We start from the raw sequence: 18,628 nt of genomic DNA on the forward strand, positions 1-18,628 counted from the left end.
GATGGGAGTGTCAAACCTAAAATCCTTAATGGAGTTCTTTAAAGTTAAATAAAGAAACGAGCACACAGAGCTGCTTTATTTTAAATTATACTTTATTTCATATAAAAACAAAACAATAAACAAATAAATTAGATATTTCTAAAATAATTCTCTTGAGGAAATGTTTAAGAATGCCATGATTGTTTACAATTGGTATTTGAGAGAAGAGCAGGTAACAGGAATGTAAAAATAGCAATGCTTTTTGAACACTTTGTGGATAAAACGTCTTTTCAAAATGACGCAGAAGCTGAGCGATAGCTTAACATGAGAAGAGGCCATACGTGAATCCTTTGTTGACAAGATGGTTGTTTTTCTTCAAAGACAATAAAATGATTGATGAATTTACAGCATCTTTAAGTAAAACCCTCCTTTTTCTATTTGAACATATTAAAGATATGAAGGTTTTGGGCTGGCGATGCAAATATTGTTTAGTTTTGTCTGCAGTCAGCTCCAGGAGGCGGGTTGAGAATCAGTTGGCATTTTAGCCCACAGGGGAATTGTCTACAGCTGGTCCTGGTGGCAGTGGTGGGGCTGCAAATCTGAATTAAGATTTGTAATTTAAAAGATGGAGGCTTTGTGGATAAAGATAGGGAGAGAAGAGGTGATATTACCATAATAAGAGCCTCTTCATTTGCACACAAGCCCAAGCTATGCCCACAACACCACCCCCCAAACTCCCTCTGGTCTGTAGTCACACCCATTAAGCTTGCAAAGCTTTCATTGTCCAGCCAGGCTGCGGACCTGAGGACCTATTGCCAACAGATCTGGCTGGGTGAAGGGTTACGCGGAGACAATAGGTGTCCCTCCCCCTCCTCCCCTATTTGAAATCAATCACACAGGCTTTCACATTCAGTGTCCCCCACCCTCCCCGTGCTTCTCAGCAGTGACACTGGGCTTGGGCCAGCTCCCAACAGAGTCCTCATGCTAAAATCATCAGTGCTCCTTTCAGAACGAGTCCCACCCTGGACACACTGTCCCTCACGGAGCATCCATGTAAGAGTAGAGCTGTTGTTAAAGGAGCACCACGTAATGTCGCCTCAAAGGTCATGTGGTAGCTTGTATGAGTAAACAAGCCACACTCGCAACCGCTGCTTCTTTGAGACACGTTCAAAACTTATCTCAACTGTCTTCTTGTGGTTTTGAACCTTGTCTTCGACTTGAGATTAAAAACAAAAAGAAAAATTGTGGGAGGGGGGGCGGACTTTGTTCCCAAATTTCCCAAGCTGAGGTCATGCTTAAAGGCCCAAGCTATCTTGCCACAAAAGCACTTAAGGCTTTAATTGTTAATGGATTTTTCATGTCTCAGTCAATCAGTCATAATTCAAAATAAGATCTGCTTTTTTAGATTTAGGGATGCTGTTGGAGATAAATATGAATAAGCTGGTATTTTGGAAAGAAATCCGAACACAATACCCCACGACATGACAGGTTTGGCACTTGATTAAATTCCTCTCTTCTTTTGCCCCCAATAGCCTTCACTTGTTGTGTCATTCAGAATAATTTATAAAAGGCAATTGTCTTTCTGTTGTTGATATGTACATAACAATAGTTTAATATTCTAATATATTCACAGGAAATCATCGATTCAGGCACTTTGCTGCCACTACAGCAACTTCTTAGCATGAGAGATCCTGAGATTTAAGACTGTTTTCTCCTTAAATAAGCAACACAAAAGTAATATAATCTTATATAAACAGATTTATATTTAACAATCAGTTTCTTATCTTCTATCATAGCAAAATAAATCTTTTGTTTGTTTGTTTTTGTCAAAATGTCTTTATGACCGAGGTTTTCCAGCCCTGGTTGTGGGTCGAGTTTGTGGAGGAGATCTTTGTCTGCTGTCTTAAAAGAGAGAAAGCACTTAAAGGCATTTCAAGTACCAGGGTCACTTCTGTTGAGTTTTATGCCTCCAAAGCTAAAACTGTTCTTGGGCACTGTTCCACAACTGATAGTCCAAAGTACCGTGATTGGTTTGTCCTCCTTTCTTCTGTCCATGATGTAACACTTCAAAACTCCACCTTGGTGTCAAGCGTAGTGCCCTTGGTGCTCCATGTGCAGATGTGTGTGGCTGTGCGTGTATTTGTGTGTGTACGTGTGTTTACAAATGCTATCTATATTCCAGGGCTTTGTCGGATGCCATAGTGGAGGTCCAATGAACAACATCGCATGAATAAATCTTTAATTTACCTTTAGAAAGGAGCAGAAGTCCTTCAGTTTGGAAGCCAGAGAATGTTACTTCATTCAAAAGCCCAAAGTATTGTTTCCCAACTGTAGTGTTGTGTTTGTACGCATGTGGTGTTCGTGCGCCTATCGAAGAGCCGTCTTCGTGTTCATCCGAGAGTGCACGTCCTGGTAGCCCAAGAGGCAGGGGTCGGTGGATAAGGCATCATGGGTAAAAACTGAGTCGTTGTCAGAGGAGCAGGAGCTGGATGTGTCCTCGCATGAAGGAGAGTATTGTTCAAAAGGCGTTGACAGATCCAAGTACTGAGGGGATGAGGAAGTTGAATTAATAAGAAGAAATTCTAGAGAAATGCACAATTAAATGTTTTTGAAATTTTTCAGTAAAAATCAATACAGATTGAACTTGACTGGCTATCACTCTGCTATTGAACACATTTTGGAGAGTTGTTGCCATCATAGTTTTGGACCACCAGGTCAGCACAGACTGGTTTTGGATTGGTTGCTTTAAAGATTGTTATGAATGTATCTAAGCTCATGAACACCTAAAAGCAAACAAATCAAACATGTTAACTTCTGGCACATCTGCAAAGGAATAACAAAAAGTGCTGCAATTTCAGCAGCCAAACACTGTTTGATTTTGTGTTTATTGCTTTGAGTTTATAGGATCAGAAATCTGCTCAGCTCAAGCAGTCTGCATGCTGAACATCTGGGCTGCAGATTGTTGGTGTCAATGAAAATGTGTGCGCACATCTTTATGGTTGCAGACGTTACTGTGTGTTTGTGAATGAGTCTGAAACCTATAGGACTACCGTGAGTTTTATAAAGTGAACAGAAGGAAAAATTGAACAACAGTAGACTTACACATAACACAGGAACATTTACAGGTGGATAGATGGTGGTATATATGTTTGAAACCTACCTCGTCAGAAATGGACAGGAGCACCCTGTCCAGTTCCTCAACCAACTGTTTGAAGGTTGGTCTCTGGGTGGGAACAGCATGCCAGCATTCACGCATCATCATATAGCTGCAGGAAAAAAAATATACGGATTGTTTAAAAATCCACATAATTTACCATAGGGCACATGTTACCACTGCATTCTTTAGAAAAGATGTGGACAAAAATGTGCTATGCTAAAGATATGTTGTTTTTTGTCCCAAAAAGCCATTTAAAATCTTTTCAATCCACACAAGTAAACACAGTAGTTACTGGTGGTAGCTTTAGTGGATCCAGTTTATTTACTGCTCTTTACTTGTCTGCTACAATGTGTCTTAGCATAGATAGGCATATCTGCTAACAGTCGAGAGTAAAGCTTAAAAAGAAAAGAGGGCTTGCTTACAGTTCGTGTGTGCAGTTTGATGGTTTGTCCATGCGATGTCCTTCCTTCAGCAGCTTAAAGAGTTCCTCAACAGGGATACCAGGGTACGGTGAACCGCCCAGTGTGAATATTTCCCACATCAATACACCAAATGACCACCTGAACACAGAAAGGTAGCATCGGTGATTTCTTTAGTATGAAGCAATTATTCTCAACTGGATTTGTTCAGCAGCAACCAAGGGATAAGTAGAAAGATTAACTCCACTATTAAACAACTGGGCTCATCTGAAGAGTTAAATATATATTTAGTTTTGGCTTCTCCCTTATTTCCCAAGGGGTCACCACAGATGGATCTTCGCATTTTGTTTGGTACAGATTTGATGCCAGATTCCTTTTTGAAACAACCCTCCAATTTATCCAGGCTTGGTATAGGCAATAGGGGTATTGAGGTTCTGCAGACACGTGAGCAGTAACCACATGTGTGAAGTGTGACAGCTATGGTGACAATATAGGATCAAGTGAATAAAGCCCCAGCCATACATACTTAGAGGTTGGAGGTTGATGGCAGTTGCTGGGAAAATAATTGCTAAAGGCCCAGTTTGTGCCTACTCCCAGAGTCAAGGTAGAGATCTTTCATAGGTAAAGTGAACAGGTTAGCCACTATACCGTGGGCTCACTATAATGCTGAGGAGTTAAAAGTAGAAAAAAGCAGTTGAAACAGCTCACTAAAGCTAGAGATAATGATAAACTGTGAAGACACAGTAGCTAACTACATTTTTAAATAAAAAAAATTCTTTAGTTAACATTTTTGCTAGCAGTGACATTACTAGCTAAAAATACATATTTAAAGATGAACAGTTGAAATGTCTGACTAAAGGTACAAACAACATTTTTAAACTAACAGTGAATACAGTGAAATTGGTTGCTTATAGATCATAAATAAAGTAGCAGCTAAAAGTGGCATATAAATAATAAGCTAAAACTTTAATAATTAAAAAGAAAATTATCTAACTACAACTAAGAAACATGTAGTCGTGGGCGATCGTGGCTCAAGAGTTGGCAGTTTGTGTCCTTGGGCAAGACACTTCACCCGTTGCCTACTGGTGGTGGTCAGACGGCCCGGTGGCGCCAGTGTCCCGCAGCCTCGCCTCTGTCAGTGCGCCCCAGGGCGGCTGTGGCTACAATGTAGCTTGCCATCACCAATGTGTGAAAGGGTGGATGACTGAATGCAGTGTAAAGTACTTTGGGATCCATAGAGACTAAGTAAAGCGCTATACAAATACAAGCCATTTACCATTTACCATTTAGTTGTCCAGATCTAAAATGATTTTAACTGAACACATTTGAAAATGAAAGGTTTTCTTGATGTTGCTGTAAAAACATTGGATATCACTCGTTAGCCTTACGGAGAAAAGTTTTCAAGGAGTTTGAGTACAAGTTTAGACAAGATGTGAGAAGGAAGGTATAACACTGATATTTTTGAGATTTTACTGTGATGAGTTGAACTTACACATCACTCTGGTGAGTGTAGACTCTGTCAAACAAAGCTTCTGGTGCCATCCACTTCACTGGTAGTCGTCCCTGAAGAGCAGACACGAACACATTAGAGCCTCTCAGTACCCAAATTTAACCAGAATCTCATCCTAGTTAGTTGCGCCATGCTCTTGCATGTCTCCCATATAATCTTTCCCCTACTCGCTCTTCATCGACTCTTTTCTAATTAAGTCCCATTAAGCCTGCTGCCAGTCAGAGGAAAACATCAACCATCTGGTTTCAGGAGTATTAAAACTGTAAAGAAAACCAGTCAGTAATAAAATGACTAAGGGGCAGATAGGTTTATAAGCAGCCGCAGATATATATGTACCTATATTTTAACCTTTACACATTTATTATGCATTGACAGAACGGGAAAGGGTTGTACAAACTGATTACTAACAATACTGCTATAGTATTTCTGAGCAAAAAGACATTAGATCAAAGCACTTAAAAAATAGTATTTTTCCTTTGAAACTTGATTTGGGATGTCAATATTTTAGCTAGCTATGCTGGAAAAATTAAAAGAATAACGACAGCTTAGCTGCACCCCAGTCCAGGTGTTAGAGGCGCAAATTCCTAAAACAAATGCTCCTTAGAAATGTTACTCACATTGGTGGTTTTCTTGTAGTAGTCAATCTGGTGGACTCCTCTGGCCAGGCCAAAGTCAGCAATCTTCATCACATTGTCCTCGGTCACCAGAACGTTCCTGGCTGCCAAATCTCTGTGGATGCACTGCAAAGAGAGAAGAAGGGGATGAAAAATTCCCAACACAAGCTGTTGAGTCTCCAGATTAAATAAACAGATTTTTAAAAAAATTGAAAAAAAAAAGACACACACAATATATATAGTTTCCAAATATATTGCATGTTTCTTTTGATTTTTAGATAACTGTACGACTTATTTCACCCATTGCATGACAAGCTCTCAGATTTGTGGCGTGACATTTCCCTGTCTGAAAATGCTGAGGTAGGGGAGGTAAAAATGACTGACTGCAGATTTCCCAAAAAGTTAAAAGACGCGGGAGCCTAAAATCAACACACGGTGCCTCAGTTTGGTGAGGTCCGCAAAAATATAATGTCTTTATATAGAAATCCTGGAGTTTTAAGAAAAACAACCCTTTGCGAGGAAAAAAGAAAGCAGTGTTTGCCCACATTGAATGGATGTCATTAAGTTTATTTTGGTTTTCATTTGAAATAGACGTGGGATTTGTGGGGACGTGCGAAATGAGCCAGTCTTGGTTTGTGGGTCTCCCCATAATGGAGGGTTAGATTCAGGCTCCTGCATTCTTCGGAGGCCTTATAGCCAGAAACCTGATGCCTACACCCAGACGAAGGCTCTGCCGGCCTGTTTGCTAACAGATTTATGGCAGCGCTAAAAAGGACAAAGCCATGCAATGAAGGGACGGACAGATGGATGGAGAAGAGTAAACAGGACTGAAGCTGCAGCAGCTCTCTGCTGAGGAATGCCTGTCTGGGAAAGAGACTGGCAGACAAGGAGACGTGTTGATATGAAGCACGCAAATATGGTGCATGCTGGGAAATTAAAAGGACCAGAAACATGTGGATGGGGGTAGAAAAAGTAGAACCGACAGGAAGGACAAAGAGAGGAAGAACAGCTGGTGCTGCCATCCAGAGTCTCAACCAGACTAATCAATTTGAAGGCCAAGTCCCAAAATACGATGAATTACATGAAGGAACCTGATCCTTTCAATCAAAACCACATTTCTTATATTACAGCCTCTTTGGGGCATATATAACTCTGAAGACCTAAAGAAGTTTAGTCCTGCCCTCATTTTATGTCTGCATTACTCTGTGGGGATTCAGACACACTCCAATAGACAGGCAACCTGTCCAGGTTATCAGGGGTTAGGAAAATAGATGGATTGATGGATCAATATGGATACACATCAGTTGGCCCTGTCTCATAAAAAAAGATGTTCCAGTACAGCTAAACTGGATTCTCAATCACATTTTGAGGGAAGTCTGTTTTGTCCCAGATTATGACTGCTTGTATTGTTTAACTAATATGTCTATATTAGCATATCTTTGCATATCGTCACTTTGCGTTCCTACTGTTGCTGTACTTGTAATACTAATCTGGTTAGCATCATGAAAGTTTCTGCTTTAAGGTGAACCAATTTATTTTAGAAACCTAAACAAACAGCCAGTAGAAATATTACTGAGTTGGGGAAAAAATCCAGAACTACAAAAGAAATGAGCTACTTCTAGTACATTTCAACTCTTTATAGAGAGCTTACTCTTTTAGAGGCCAGGTACTCCATCCCTCTAGCCACCTGGTAGGCACAGGACAGCAGGTCTTTAAAGGTGAGCTGCTCTTCAGGCACCTTAGTCACATCAAAGGTGTAATCCATGCCTGGAGGTCTTCGGGCTCGCAGGTACTCCCTCAGACTTCCTTTGGAAGCATACTCCACCAGCACATACAGAGGGCCTGGGTGGGGGCAAGCAAAAACAGGATGAAGGGCTGCAACCACCACAGCTGAAACAATCCCTAAATCAGGCAGACTTTCATTAGATTAATGATAACAAAATGACTTGGGAGGAAAATAAGGAAATGTGTTGGTTCTTATCCAAAATAAAGGTTAGACACTCACCATCCTGTGTACAGACTCCCAGCAGGTTGATAATGTTCTTGTGCTTGTCCATCACCTTCATCAACTCCATCTCTGAGATGAGGTCTGCCAGATCTTTGTCTGTGGCGTCATCTGAGAGAGACATGTAGTTTTATTTAGTTGACATGCTGTTTTAAGGAAGATCTGCCAAGTTAATCTCAGGAATTATTTCGTTGGTAGTATTCCTTTCTTACCTTTGAGCATCTTGACTGCTACAGTAGTGGCTTGTTCTGGACAGTCCTTGTTGATGCCGTAGGCTTCAGCTCTGACCACCTGACCAAAGCAGCCTTCTCCTAGAGGTTTACCCAATGTTAGACTAGAAAGAGAAAGGGAGTCTTAGTGAAAATAAGTATGTCCAAAAGAAAACTGTACAAATCCATAATTTGAAGCTCCGGTTTCTAAAACTATAGGTTTGATGGAGCCAAAAATGGCTTGCGGGCTTGTTTCTTTTTTGGTTCACACATGATGCGAGCGCTACAATGTTTAAATGAGTACAGATCCCGGCAGCCAAACTAAACTCAGTGAAGAAATACTTTTAGCAAGGAGCAGATGCTTTAAATGTTGTTGAGACTTAACAGTTCAGATTATTTAAAAAAAAATATATATATATATATATATATATATATATGAATGATACAAAGCATTTGTGATTGATTATCATCTACATCTCTATAAATAATGACAGATGACTTACTTCTCCCTGGGGAACTCCCAGTCTGGGTCATAGGGCAACTCGAACTCCATGACTCCAGCCAACATTGGTGAACAGCTGGAAGACAGGCGAGCCACCCTCATCAGAGATGCGCTGGACTTCCCTGACGAGTTGGACTCCACTGAGTACTGAAGAAAGAGATAAAGATGTCAGGTTTTAAGAGGTTTGCCTTCAGATGCGGTTGGATCATCCATTGTGTCATAGCAGGTTATGAGACGTACCTGTCTGCGAAGAGGGAACTTGGAAAGCTTCTGCACTGGGAGTGCATCAAATGGCTCCCTTCTGGGGTTGACCTGCATTCGGCACAACACCACGATGACAATGGCCATGATCAGAGCCAGGAATCCACAGGCATAGATAATTATGTCGCTATATTTGGTCTCCATTGTTTCCATAGCATCTGCTGCTTCCTCCTCTGCAAATACAAGAAGGCAAGTTAGAGAAAAAAAATGTAATCCAATAGGAGAGGGAACTCAAAACAAGAAATGATTAGTTGAAGGTTTGTGGAGTATTTGATGGCAAGTGCTATATATCAATGATTAGCTGACCAAAGCAATGCTAAAATATTTTGAAAAGACCATGCAAAGTAGTGTAGAGTGACTTTTTTTTATATAGTTATGTTGCTTCGTTCTTACCTGAAATGACAGAGAGCCAGGCAGACTGGTAGGCATAGCCAATTGAATTTCCAGCCAGACAGGTGTACTCTCCAGCATCCTCCATGGTAACTTTGGACAGGTAGAGGACCTCCACCTCGGACATGTTCAGACTGCCAGTCTGCATGACACAAAATGCAACGATGGGACATATGAAGAGAGCTAGGAAGCAGGCAGGTTTGTAAGCTACCAAAGGAGTTGCTGTTAACAAAACGTGAAAGGATAGCATCTCGTTGTATTACCAACCTTGAGGACCTGAACGTAGGGGGTCCCGTCAGGACCATAGCGTCTGCCGTTCCTTTCGATGTGCTTGAGCCACTGAATGTGAGGTTGGGCGTCACTGTAGACCTTGCAGTGGAACTGGACGTCACTGCCTACCACTGCTGTGGTGTTGGCTGGCAAACCTGCCTGCAGGATCGGCCTGTGGGGTGAACGCTCTGTTTTTGGAGGAAATCACACGGAAGAGGTAAGCAAAGGGAGCAAAGATTCAGACTGAAAAATTGTTCAAAGATCAAGAGAAACCACTCAATGCCTTTGCTCATCTCAAAGAAACAGCAGAGCATATGGAGACAAAGGTTTAATTTATCTGTTAAGCATGTATGAAGTTTTAGGCAGGTGAAGGGTAATCACCTGACTGCCTCTTAAAGACATTCATTTGTTTAGTCATTTAAAGCCCACAAAAATGCATGCTTTGCAAATAAGCTCCTTAAAATAGCCAGCAATTGTCATTGTCACCCTCAATATGTTTCTATGCTGGCAAAAGACCAGGAAATGTCATTTTGGAATGAAAATTGGTTCCATTAGCATGCCTATTTGCCGCTAGTCTCTTTGATCTGTGGTCACTCTCTCTCTCTGATCTCGTTAGCTGCCTCGTTAGTCTTTTCCCCCCGTCAGCAGGGACGGAAACTGACCCTGCGGTGGAGAGACAGCGAACAAACGAACAAACGAACAAACAAACCGCAGCACTGCTCGATCTCTTGTCACAAGTCAGGTAGAAAACTGGAGTGGAAGTCTGACCATCCACATCCTGCCCGCCGCAGCCCAACACTGGGCACCCCTGTCACCATTTGCTCACCCGCTCAGTTATCTCCTCTCTCAGACTGGAGCCTTAAATTTGAAGGAATTCTGCTTTTTTGTGCTGACCAATGCTTTTCAGCCAGATTGTATAATCCAACCAATAAAGATTTTCTGTTATTTATGGCTTTAGTTTAGTGCTTACTCGTGTAAGGGTTGTGTTCTTCACTCTAGATGTCACAAGATATGCTTTTTTGTTTATTTTACTTTTTAAATATGAACATTAAATATGAGAAGCATGATCTTTCATGTCTTACCCAGAACATCAAGAACATAGCTGTGACTGATGGAGCCATATTTGTTCTCTACCACACAGGTATAGTTTCCTCTGTCTGAGGGCACAACACTTTCCATCACCAGGCTCCAGTGCTGGTGTCGTAGCTGGCAGAGGAAGTACAAAATTATATGAATAAGAGAGCAAATAAAAACACAATCTGTTTATGTCGCACAAGATGACAAACTGTAACTTTCGTCACCTTGATTCCTCCAATGCGATGCTCTCCTCTAAATTCTCGTCCATTTTTGAGCCAGCGGATGCTCGGCATGGGGCTACCCATAGCTGGACAACGAAACTTCACTGTGTTTCCTGCAGGAACAGCATAGAGTTTCTTCTCCATACGCTGGGGATGTGTCCAATACGGTCCTGCGCAGACAAAGAACTGCTAATAAGCCGTTATAGCACAAAATTCAAGAAATGCAGCTGCTAAATAAACAGCAATTTTACCTCTGTAGAAGTAAACTTGGTCATTTTCAATCTCAGCTGAAGAATCCTCCAAGTCGTTGTCCTCATCGTCGTCCCCAGATCCCAGCGAGTCTGAGACGAAGACATGTCAAAAACCATTTATGGCAGCCTCTAATCCTCATTACTTAAAAGCTTTTTTAAAAAACCAGTGACTTTATATATAAAAAATCCAGTAAAGCATCAAAACTGCACTGTGGGTGCTCTTACCTGCCACAGTGATAGTGAAGTTCCTCACAGGCTCTTTGGATCCCCGGAGAACACAAACATAAACACCTGAATCTTCATATGTTACGTCTGTGATTTCCATGATGGCGCCTCGCATCTGGATCCGGGGTGTGGGCAGAACGCGTGCACCCTCCTTGTACCAGTTTACAGCCATGCCAGGCCGGGTGCTCATGTCACAGCGCAGTTTTAGGACGTTGCCTGGCTCTAACAGGAGATGCTCTGTGGTGTCCTCACTCAAGTCCTCGAGAACATCTGCTAAAAGCAGGCATGGTATTAGCTCGCAGTGCTGAAGGCTCTTCTCAAGTTTTTATGATCAGTCTGAACACCCTTTTCGAGCTCTCCTTCTCCTTCTCTTTATTTCTTTTGTAGCTCTGATTATCTCACCACAGAGCCCAGTCTAATCGCTATTCCTTCAGTTATGACCTTCAGCTCCTCAAACTCCATTATCTCCAGTCCCCACATACACACAAGCACAATGACATTGCCATGGAGACAGGGCCTTACTGACCCGAGCCACCTCCACTCCCCCTTCCCCTCTTCATCTTTTTGTTCCCCTGTGAATTGTTATGAGACTGAGAGCGATCTGGCTAGCTCTGCAAACTCCCTCAAAAAGAAGCAAAGAAAAGAAACAAGAAGGAAGGGAGATTGAAGCTGATGAACATGTCGCAATGTGACAGCGGTCGCAGAGTGAATATAAGGGGTGGTAAAGGCTCACTAATGATCTAAGAGACCAAAGAGAAGCAAAATCTGTGGAGGTGGATGCCAAGTTTTGAGCTCTCACAGTTGGCAAACATACCACTGTATGGTAAATGTATACTTTCACTTCACACACCCAAATAGATTTTATTTATTTTTAAAAAGCTCTAATAAAGTGTAAAAGCTCCAGAGTGAGGTTACCTGAGGGGATTTTAGTAGCGGGCATGTCCTCAGTTTGGGAAATGATAATCCCTGTGAAAGGGAAAAGTTGTCATTTAAAAAAAGTAAAGATGCGGGATGTTAAAACTTGACACTAAGCATTTCTATCTAAACAACATAAAAAAAATCGTATGCCTATAAATCCTATATATTCATATAATGATAAGTCTGCCTTACCAGGCAGGACCTCCAGCCATGCTGACTGCATGGCCTGCACCGTCTGTCCCGCATGGGTGTTCTCAGCCATGCAGATGTACTCGCCAGCATCCTCCAAAGTGATGTTGGACAGATGGAGAGTATTCACCTTGGATGATATGTTCTGCAGGGGCTGCGTGACAGATTATTTTAGAGTGATGAGAAGAGAACACAGTGCAGAGGACAATACAACTGCTGATGTTAGCAGATCTGTTCTCACCGTCAGAGCCCTGAGGCCAGGGGGTCCTCCCTGGTTCTGGCCTGGTTCGCTGACATTCACCTTCAGCCACTGCACCTTTGTGCTTCCTGGTCTGTGGACTTTACACATCAACTTTGCCTGACCACCAACCACTGCTGTGGTGTTTTCTGGGTAACCTGGAACTATCAGAGGCCTAGTGACCCGAAGATCTGGAAACCAAATGTGGAGATGGAGGAGAGAAAGTCAGAAAAGACAGATGATCAGTCATATCTTTTTACTGTTATTGAGATTTGTTTCATTGTTATATTTCAGATCAGTGACAGCCTCCTTATTTACTCTTTCTCTCAATTTTGAACCTATTTCAGGCTTCACAGTACAGCTATTTTGCAGAATAAAGGAATCAGTAAACTGCTACAAGTTGTCGTAGTCTCAATAACCAAGTGAACAAGGCAAAAATTGTCAAAACACATCCTGGCGGTTTCATTTTACCTCTGAAAGGTCCGGCAACAGAAGCACACCATGTTCCTAAACAACTACAGACATTTAATGCTACCAGGAACTGGTGATAGAGTGCCCTGATAACCCAGCCACTATGGTGTCACCCTCAGCTACAGTGCCATCCATTCAGTGGGTCACTCACCCACTCACTTGCTGGAGCATATGTGCGCCCTGGCTAGAGACCTCGCTTTCTGCTCAGTCACTCAGAACGAGCAATTTTCCAGGGCAATTTTCTGTCTGATTGCTTCCTGCGAGCGCTTAGTGAAAGGCAATCTGTTTCCCTGTCGGAGTGAAGTGCTATCTCTTTTTCCAAACACCAGAGTACACGCAGGTAATCCTTTCAGGAACAAATATACAGTCACTACCTTCTGAGTGGAAAATGAGAAATGGCAGTTGGTGAAAGAAACACCTTGGAGGCAAACAAACTCAACACTTCATTTGTTTACAGGGAGTCAGAAACGTGAAATCCCAACAAGCCACAATTTTATCTAGTTAAAAAAGAGTTAGAAAAAGAAACTGTAAATCAGAGAGCTGAAGCACACACACTATACCCACGCTAATGAACTTGCAGAGACAGCGACGGTGCCCCAGAGATGAACTCGCAGCAGAGTGTGAATTGCCACCCAGAGGCGAGGGGGCAAACAAAACACAACACAACACAAACAAACCCGCTCAGCTGGTGCGAGCCAGCCGGCCGGGCTGGCAGCAGAGCCTCCTATGGTACAATGAAGAGGCATTTGTGGCCCAATGCAGGAACAGACAGCAGCAGAGCCCTCAAATATGTACTTTTATCCAATTAGGTTTACTTCCAGCAGGCTAAAGAACTTCCCAGAATAATCCAGTTTCTAATTAACTTTCCAGGAAAATTGCTGGAATTATTTACATTGTCAGTTTGCAGCTCCCACTTATAATTACAAAGCTATAATGGTTTGGGGGCACACATGCATGTTACACAGGAAGTATGCATTCAGCATTATTCTATACAAAAGCTGCATTATTGCTACTTCTTATAATGTATAAAATTAATGTTGCTAACGACTGCTGCATTTCCATTTCATAGACATTTGATATATATATATATATATACACATTTTATTTTTAAACAAAATTGATCATCCAGTCATCCTCTAATCTGTGACATGTGTGGTTAAATTATGTCTTGTGTTTTATTTTTGGTGATTTACAGTCAAGTGCAGAGTTTATAGACAAAAATCTTAACTTAGACTTTTATATAATCTAATGATGTAGCAGAAAAAAACTCTGGACTGAAAATGAGTTTTCCTTTTGCTGCAGCATAGAATTAGCAACATTAGATATATAATTATATTTGACATGCGCTCGGAGCGGGTTTCAAATTAGTAACTGAACATAAAATACCCACAGAATTGTTTCAGGTGATTATTAAAAGCTTAGTTAAAGTTTGTTTATAGCCTACTACAAGATTTAGTTTGGATAAATAAATAAAGTTGGTAGCTTGGAAGGTGTAGATTCTATTATATACCAGAAGTTAGGAAAATGCCGGTCACTGTTTCAAGGCCAGTCGCTGCTTTTACAGCTCTGTTTTTCTTGACTTTGGACATTATGGTGACCATCAAACATCCCCAATACCAGGAATCAAAGCACCAGTACATGAACTGGTGCAGACAATTTATGCATGTAAAATACAAACCCTGATATCCGGTGCATGCTATTAAAATCGAACTGCTTTTTTAACTGTTTGACTATTTACTCACATCTCTTGAGGGGCTTTTTTTGAAGCCCCCTCCTGCACACTGTCGTCGGAACAACAAGTCCCGGCTGGCCTCGACAGCCCTGCAGTCCAAACTGGAGCCACAGAGACGGCTTCTGTTCTCTGTGCCTCAGGGACAACCATCCACCTCGACCTTCATCAATCTACACACATCCTCAAAAAGAATGTCACCCCAAAGTCCTCTAATCTTAAGTATTAAGCCAGTTTATTTTGCAGCAGAAGATAAAATTATTATCACACATAATAGTTTCATTTTTGAAAGCTGGCTGTATTAAAGACTGATTGTGGCTTACCTCAGTAGAAACTTTTTAATGGCACCTTAAACTAACAGTGCCTGGTGCACTGCATTGGCTTCTGTTTATAAAGCATCAGTGAGAAGGCCCTGCCACCCCCCTCCCCATCCTCTACAGCTGGCACGCAGCCAGGCAGATTTACACTTCCATGCCTCAGGGCCCCGGACGGATCGGGTAGCGCCGTTTACAAACGCTGAGAGCTTCCGACTTCTTCGCTCTTTCTGACTCTCGCCTCGTAATCATTTTGCTGTCACCCTGCCTCCCTCTGGGCTAAACTTTCTAAGGAGGGAAAGTGGACTGGTCCACACAATTCCAGATACATAACATATTTTTAAGAATTTAAAGCAGCTTCACTCCTAGTCAACAGATGAATAAAAATGAGACCTGCTATCTGGCTGTGATCAAACCCCCCACCCCCACCCCACCAGCCATATGCTTATCTAAGGTTTATGCAAAGACAAACCCCAAGTGATCAAGTTAATAATAACTGTGTGATATCAGAGCAGAATTTCCTGACTTACCTTTTATTCTTAAGCCATCGGTGGTTCTGGCCGTGACTCTGACCACTAAACAGAGCAGCAGAATACAGAACAAGCAGACCCGCGTCATCTTCTGTGGGTGACGTGTGTGTTTTGTGGGCTAAAAGGGAAAACTAAACGCTGGAAGCCTATTCCGGGCCTCACACTCCACTCGCTGGCATTGGCAACTTCAGAGACCCCCAAAGTCTGTAAACGTGGAGCCTGCTGGGAAAAACAAACACATGGCAGACAGTTATCTGCTGATCAGAAACCTGATTCTCTGAGGAGATCTAGCAGGGGAGCAGCTAAAGACACAAACTTTTCTGTTCACTTTTAAGCCAGATGGCAAAAACACAAACAATTGTCAGGCCAAATAGTTAAAGAGAGAGCCTGTATTGACTGTGAGCAGCTGTATTCTTAACCAGATGTCCTGCTATCTGTCCCACTCGTATGCCTCACATTGTCCAGGCTCTCCTGCATGATGAATAAGGAGCAGGGCTGTTACTGCCTGTTGTTTGTCAGTGGATGGTGCTTGGTGTGTCCCGGGATAATGGGCCCTTACTAGGAAAACACTTGAAACTTGCCAGGAAGCTACAGAATCTGAAGGAGCAGCAGAAAGATTGGACTAAAAGTTGATGAGACTTCAGGTTCAGGAGGTGGAAACCCAAAGACAGGAGGAAAACAGTGAAATGGGTGGTGGTGGGTTTTCAAAATCTAAAATGCACTGGTGTTCTTACCTAGACCCAGATCTGGTAACAAGGCCAGCTACAAAGGCAGTTTTATGATTGGTCATTGTATTTTCCCTACTTAATCTGTGAATCTATAAAATGTTATGGTGCCTTGAGATGTTTTTTTTAATCTAACAAACAGTCCAGAACCACAGTGACATCCAGCTTACTATTAAAGAAGACAATGAAAAGCAGCGACTCCTCAAAAATAATGGGGGGAAAACAGAAAAGGCAGAAAGCTGATTACTAATGAATTAATAATATTGACTTTCATTCTATGACCTGAAGTTTCAACTCAAATAAACAATTGCAACTATTTTCAGGTCAAAATAATCTTCACAGTATTGTTAGCTGTGAGTTTTACCTCCAGATGTTGTTATACGTTTATTCGATAAACCTGTTTCAAACATTTTGACTCGTATAGAAAGTGATATTGAGGTACAGAGGTTATTAAAGCGGTCTAAGCATCTGAATGCGGACAAACCGTAAACTGACAGTCTGTAGGAACGCTAAAGGAATAATACACTGGTTTTCTTTTTTCTGCTGCAAGCACAGCCAACTGAGCACAGGCGCCAGATCCTGGTGCGTGCGCTCCATGTAGGCAGGCAGCGCCCACACACACACGCACAGACACGCACGCACGAACACATACACACTGTTTAAAGAACCAGCTTGCTGAATGAAACGTATTCTTTCTCAATTAAGGACTCGAAAACATTTTTCTCCTGCTGCTGCTAATTCCGCTGGCACGCAGCCTTCCCGTATTCAGCTGGAGCCAAAACACTTCTGCTGTATTGTACTTTTATATTTCAGTACCATAATCCACGCTCAATAAAGCACCCAAGAGCTGTATTAGTGTCACACCGTGCGTGTAGTTTACAATCAACTCAAGAACCGACGAATGAGAATCGTTGTTTGTTTCACAGTTAAACCTAGAAGTTTGTAATTTTGGAGCCCGCACGTGAGCCCCCGCCCCCCCCCCCCCCAGTCAAAAACTTTGATCTGCAGAATAAAGGAGCTGATAGTGTTTAGATAATATTCCTGAAGAATACTTTAATTAAATGTTAAAAAAGGATGATCAATCTTTCTTTCACGCGTTAATGTCACTTGTGGTCTGATGAAGTTCAAACTCCGCTTTGCGCGATATAAACAATCTTTTCTCCTGACAAGTGGAAAGTTCAGAGTCTACTAATTGATCTGTTTTGCTTTCATTGGGAAACACGTATAAAATTATAAATCTTTCGTCCCTAAACCCCCCGATTAACTTAAAATTAACTCGTTGGTGGGTGAAATTACACTGTGTTTTATCAATCCTATTCGGTTTTTTTCATGATGGATGGTGGCATTATATGATCTATAACTCTCTGGTAATCTAGCCCCCGGTCGTGCCTGCTGATAGGACAAAAATGAATGAAACTCAAAGAAGCTCCAGCTGTCTCTGTCTGTTTTCACCCACCTTTGCTTTGGGTCTGTCCTCGCAGTGATGATTGGCACCGGTGTGGAAATCACTCCTTGTCCCGGTTGATCCGAGCGAATATTGAAATCCTCATTTGGAGAGCCACTTTTCCCGGTGTATCCTTCCCAAAAATCAGTCTGTGAGCGTGTTTCAGCTTATGTGTATCCGACTAAAATCGAAGCTGAGCCTTAAATCCATCAAAAAACAGTGGTCTGTTACACGAACGACAGCTGTCGGGCTCTTCCAGTGACCCGGGGGAAAGCGTTGCGATCCCCGGGGCAAAGTCCACTGCAGGCTGCCGCTCAGAAGGCTAAATCCACGGAGATAAAGGAAAACAGTCAGGGAGCGAGGAACTTACGAGTAAGAGTTGTATGAAAATGCTGAAAATGATCCGATTTATAGAGACGGGTACAAAAAAAAAAAAACACAAACAAAAAAAAAACCTTGCCCCGTAGTTCAGAGTCCCTTCTTGGTTACACTGCAACACCGTTTTGGATACGCGCGTCTTTACGCAGCGCTTCTTCAAGTTCCACTGCTCAGTGTGTTTATCCCAATAAGCTCTGCTGATCAAATGTGGGGCTCAGCCTCCCTCCACAGTCCTGTTTCGTTCAACTGCTGAGAGAGAGAGGAGCGAGCGACTGCGTCCTTCGCACACCAGCCCTCCTACAGCACCCTGCTGCTCTCTGGACGGCAGTCACAACAACAATGGTCTGAGAGCGGCCAGGGGAGCAGGAGGAGGAGAGAGGAGGGGAGAGGATAAGAGAGAGAGAGAGTGAGAGAGGGGAGGGGTACATCCCTGCCACCCCCTCACAAAACAGCTCCATGCTTCCAAAGAGCTGGCAAATAAAACCCAAGACTCTCTCCCCCTCTCTCTCCTCTCTGCAGAGTTGAAATCTAAGTCTAACGGTATTCGGTATTAAAATTGCTAGAAGCATTTTTCTCTCATACAGTAATTAGCCACATAAATC

At 42.3% G+C, this 18,628-nt stretch overlaps 1 protein-coding gene across 3 annotated transcripts; it reads right to left on the bottom strand.

The window, feature by feature from the left end:
- Positions 1-463: 463 nt before the first annotated feature.
- Positions 464-18,375, bottom strand: fgfr4 (fibroblast growth factor receptor 4). 3 transcript variants are annotated; one of them, XM_085175147.1, is made up of 21 exons: positions 17,661-18,375; positions 15,480-15,698; positions 12,439-12,626; positions 12,201-12,351; positions 12,006-12,056; positions 11,091-11,363; positions 10,866-10,955; positions 10,618-10,784; positions 10,399-10,522; positions 9,314-9,504; positions 9,050-9,188; positions 8,636-8,829; positions 8,397-8,542; positions 7,897-8,018; positions 7,685-7,795; positions 7,331-7,521; positions 5,683-5,805; positions 5,048-5,118; positions 3,559-3,696; positions 3,140-3,245; positions 464-2,523 (listed from the first exon to the last, which is right to left on the bottom strand). In XM_085175147.1, the coding sequence occupies exons 2-21, from the start codon at positions 15,565-15,567 to the stop codon at positions 2,347-2,349; spliced, it is 2,841 nt and encodes a 946-aa protein (XP_085031273.1). In that variant the 5' UTR covers positions 15,568-15,698; positions 17,661-18,375; the 3' UTR covers positions 464-2,346. The 3 variants fall into 3 exon arrangements, with proteins under 3 accessions (XP_085031273.1, XP_085031274.1, XP_085031272.1); XM_085175148.1 differs by having other exon boundaries at positions 11,091-11,360; positions 15,480-15,701; XM_085175146.1 differs by having other exon boundaries at positions 15,480-15,701.
- Between the last annotated feature and the right edge of the window lie 253 nt (positions 18,376-18,628).

Source organism: Neolamprologus multifasciatus, chromosome 10, assembly GCF_963576455.1.
Source record: "Neolamprologus multifasciatus chromosome 10, fNeoMul1.2, whole genome shotgun sequence".
Taxonomy (NCBI): domain Eukaryota; kingdom Metazoa; phylum Chordata; class Actinopteri; order Cichliformes; family Cichlidae; genus Neolamprologus; species Neolamprologus multifasciatus.

Excerpts from the sequence above, each read along its gene's own strand:
- fgfr4 (XM_085175147.1), bottom strand. The coding sequence starts at position 15,567 with ATGACGCGGGTCTGCTTGTTCTGTATTCTGCTGCTCTGTTTAGTGGTC. Across the intron at positions 11,364-12,005 it reads CGCTACTAAAATCCCCTCAG|CAGATGTTCTCGAGGACTTG; the intron begins GTAACCTCACTC and ends GCCTGCTTTTAG. Across the intron at positions 2,524-3,139 it reads TCCTGTCCATTTCTGACGAG|TACTTGGATCTGTCAACGCC; the intron begins GTAGGTTTCAAA and ends TCATCCCCTCAG.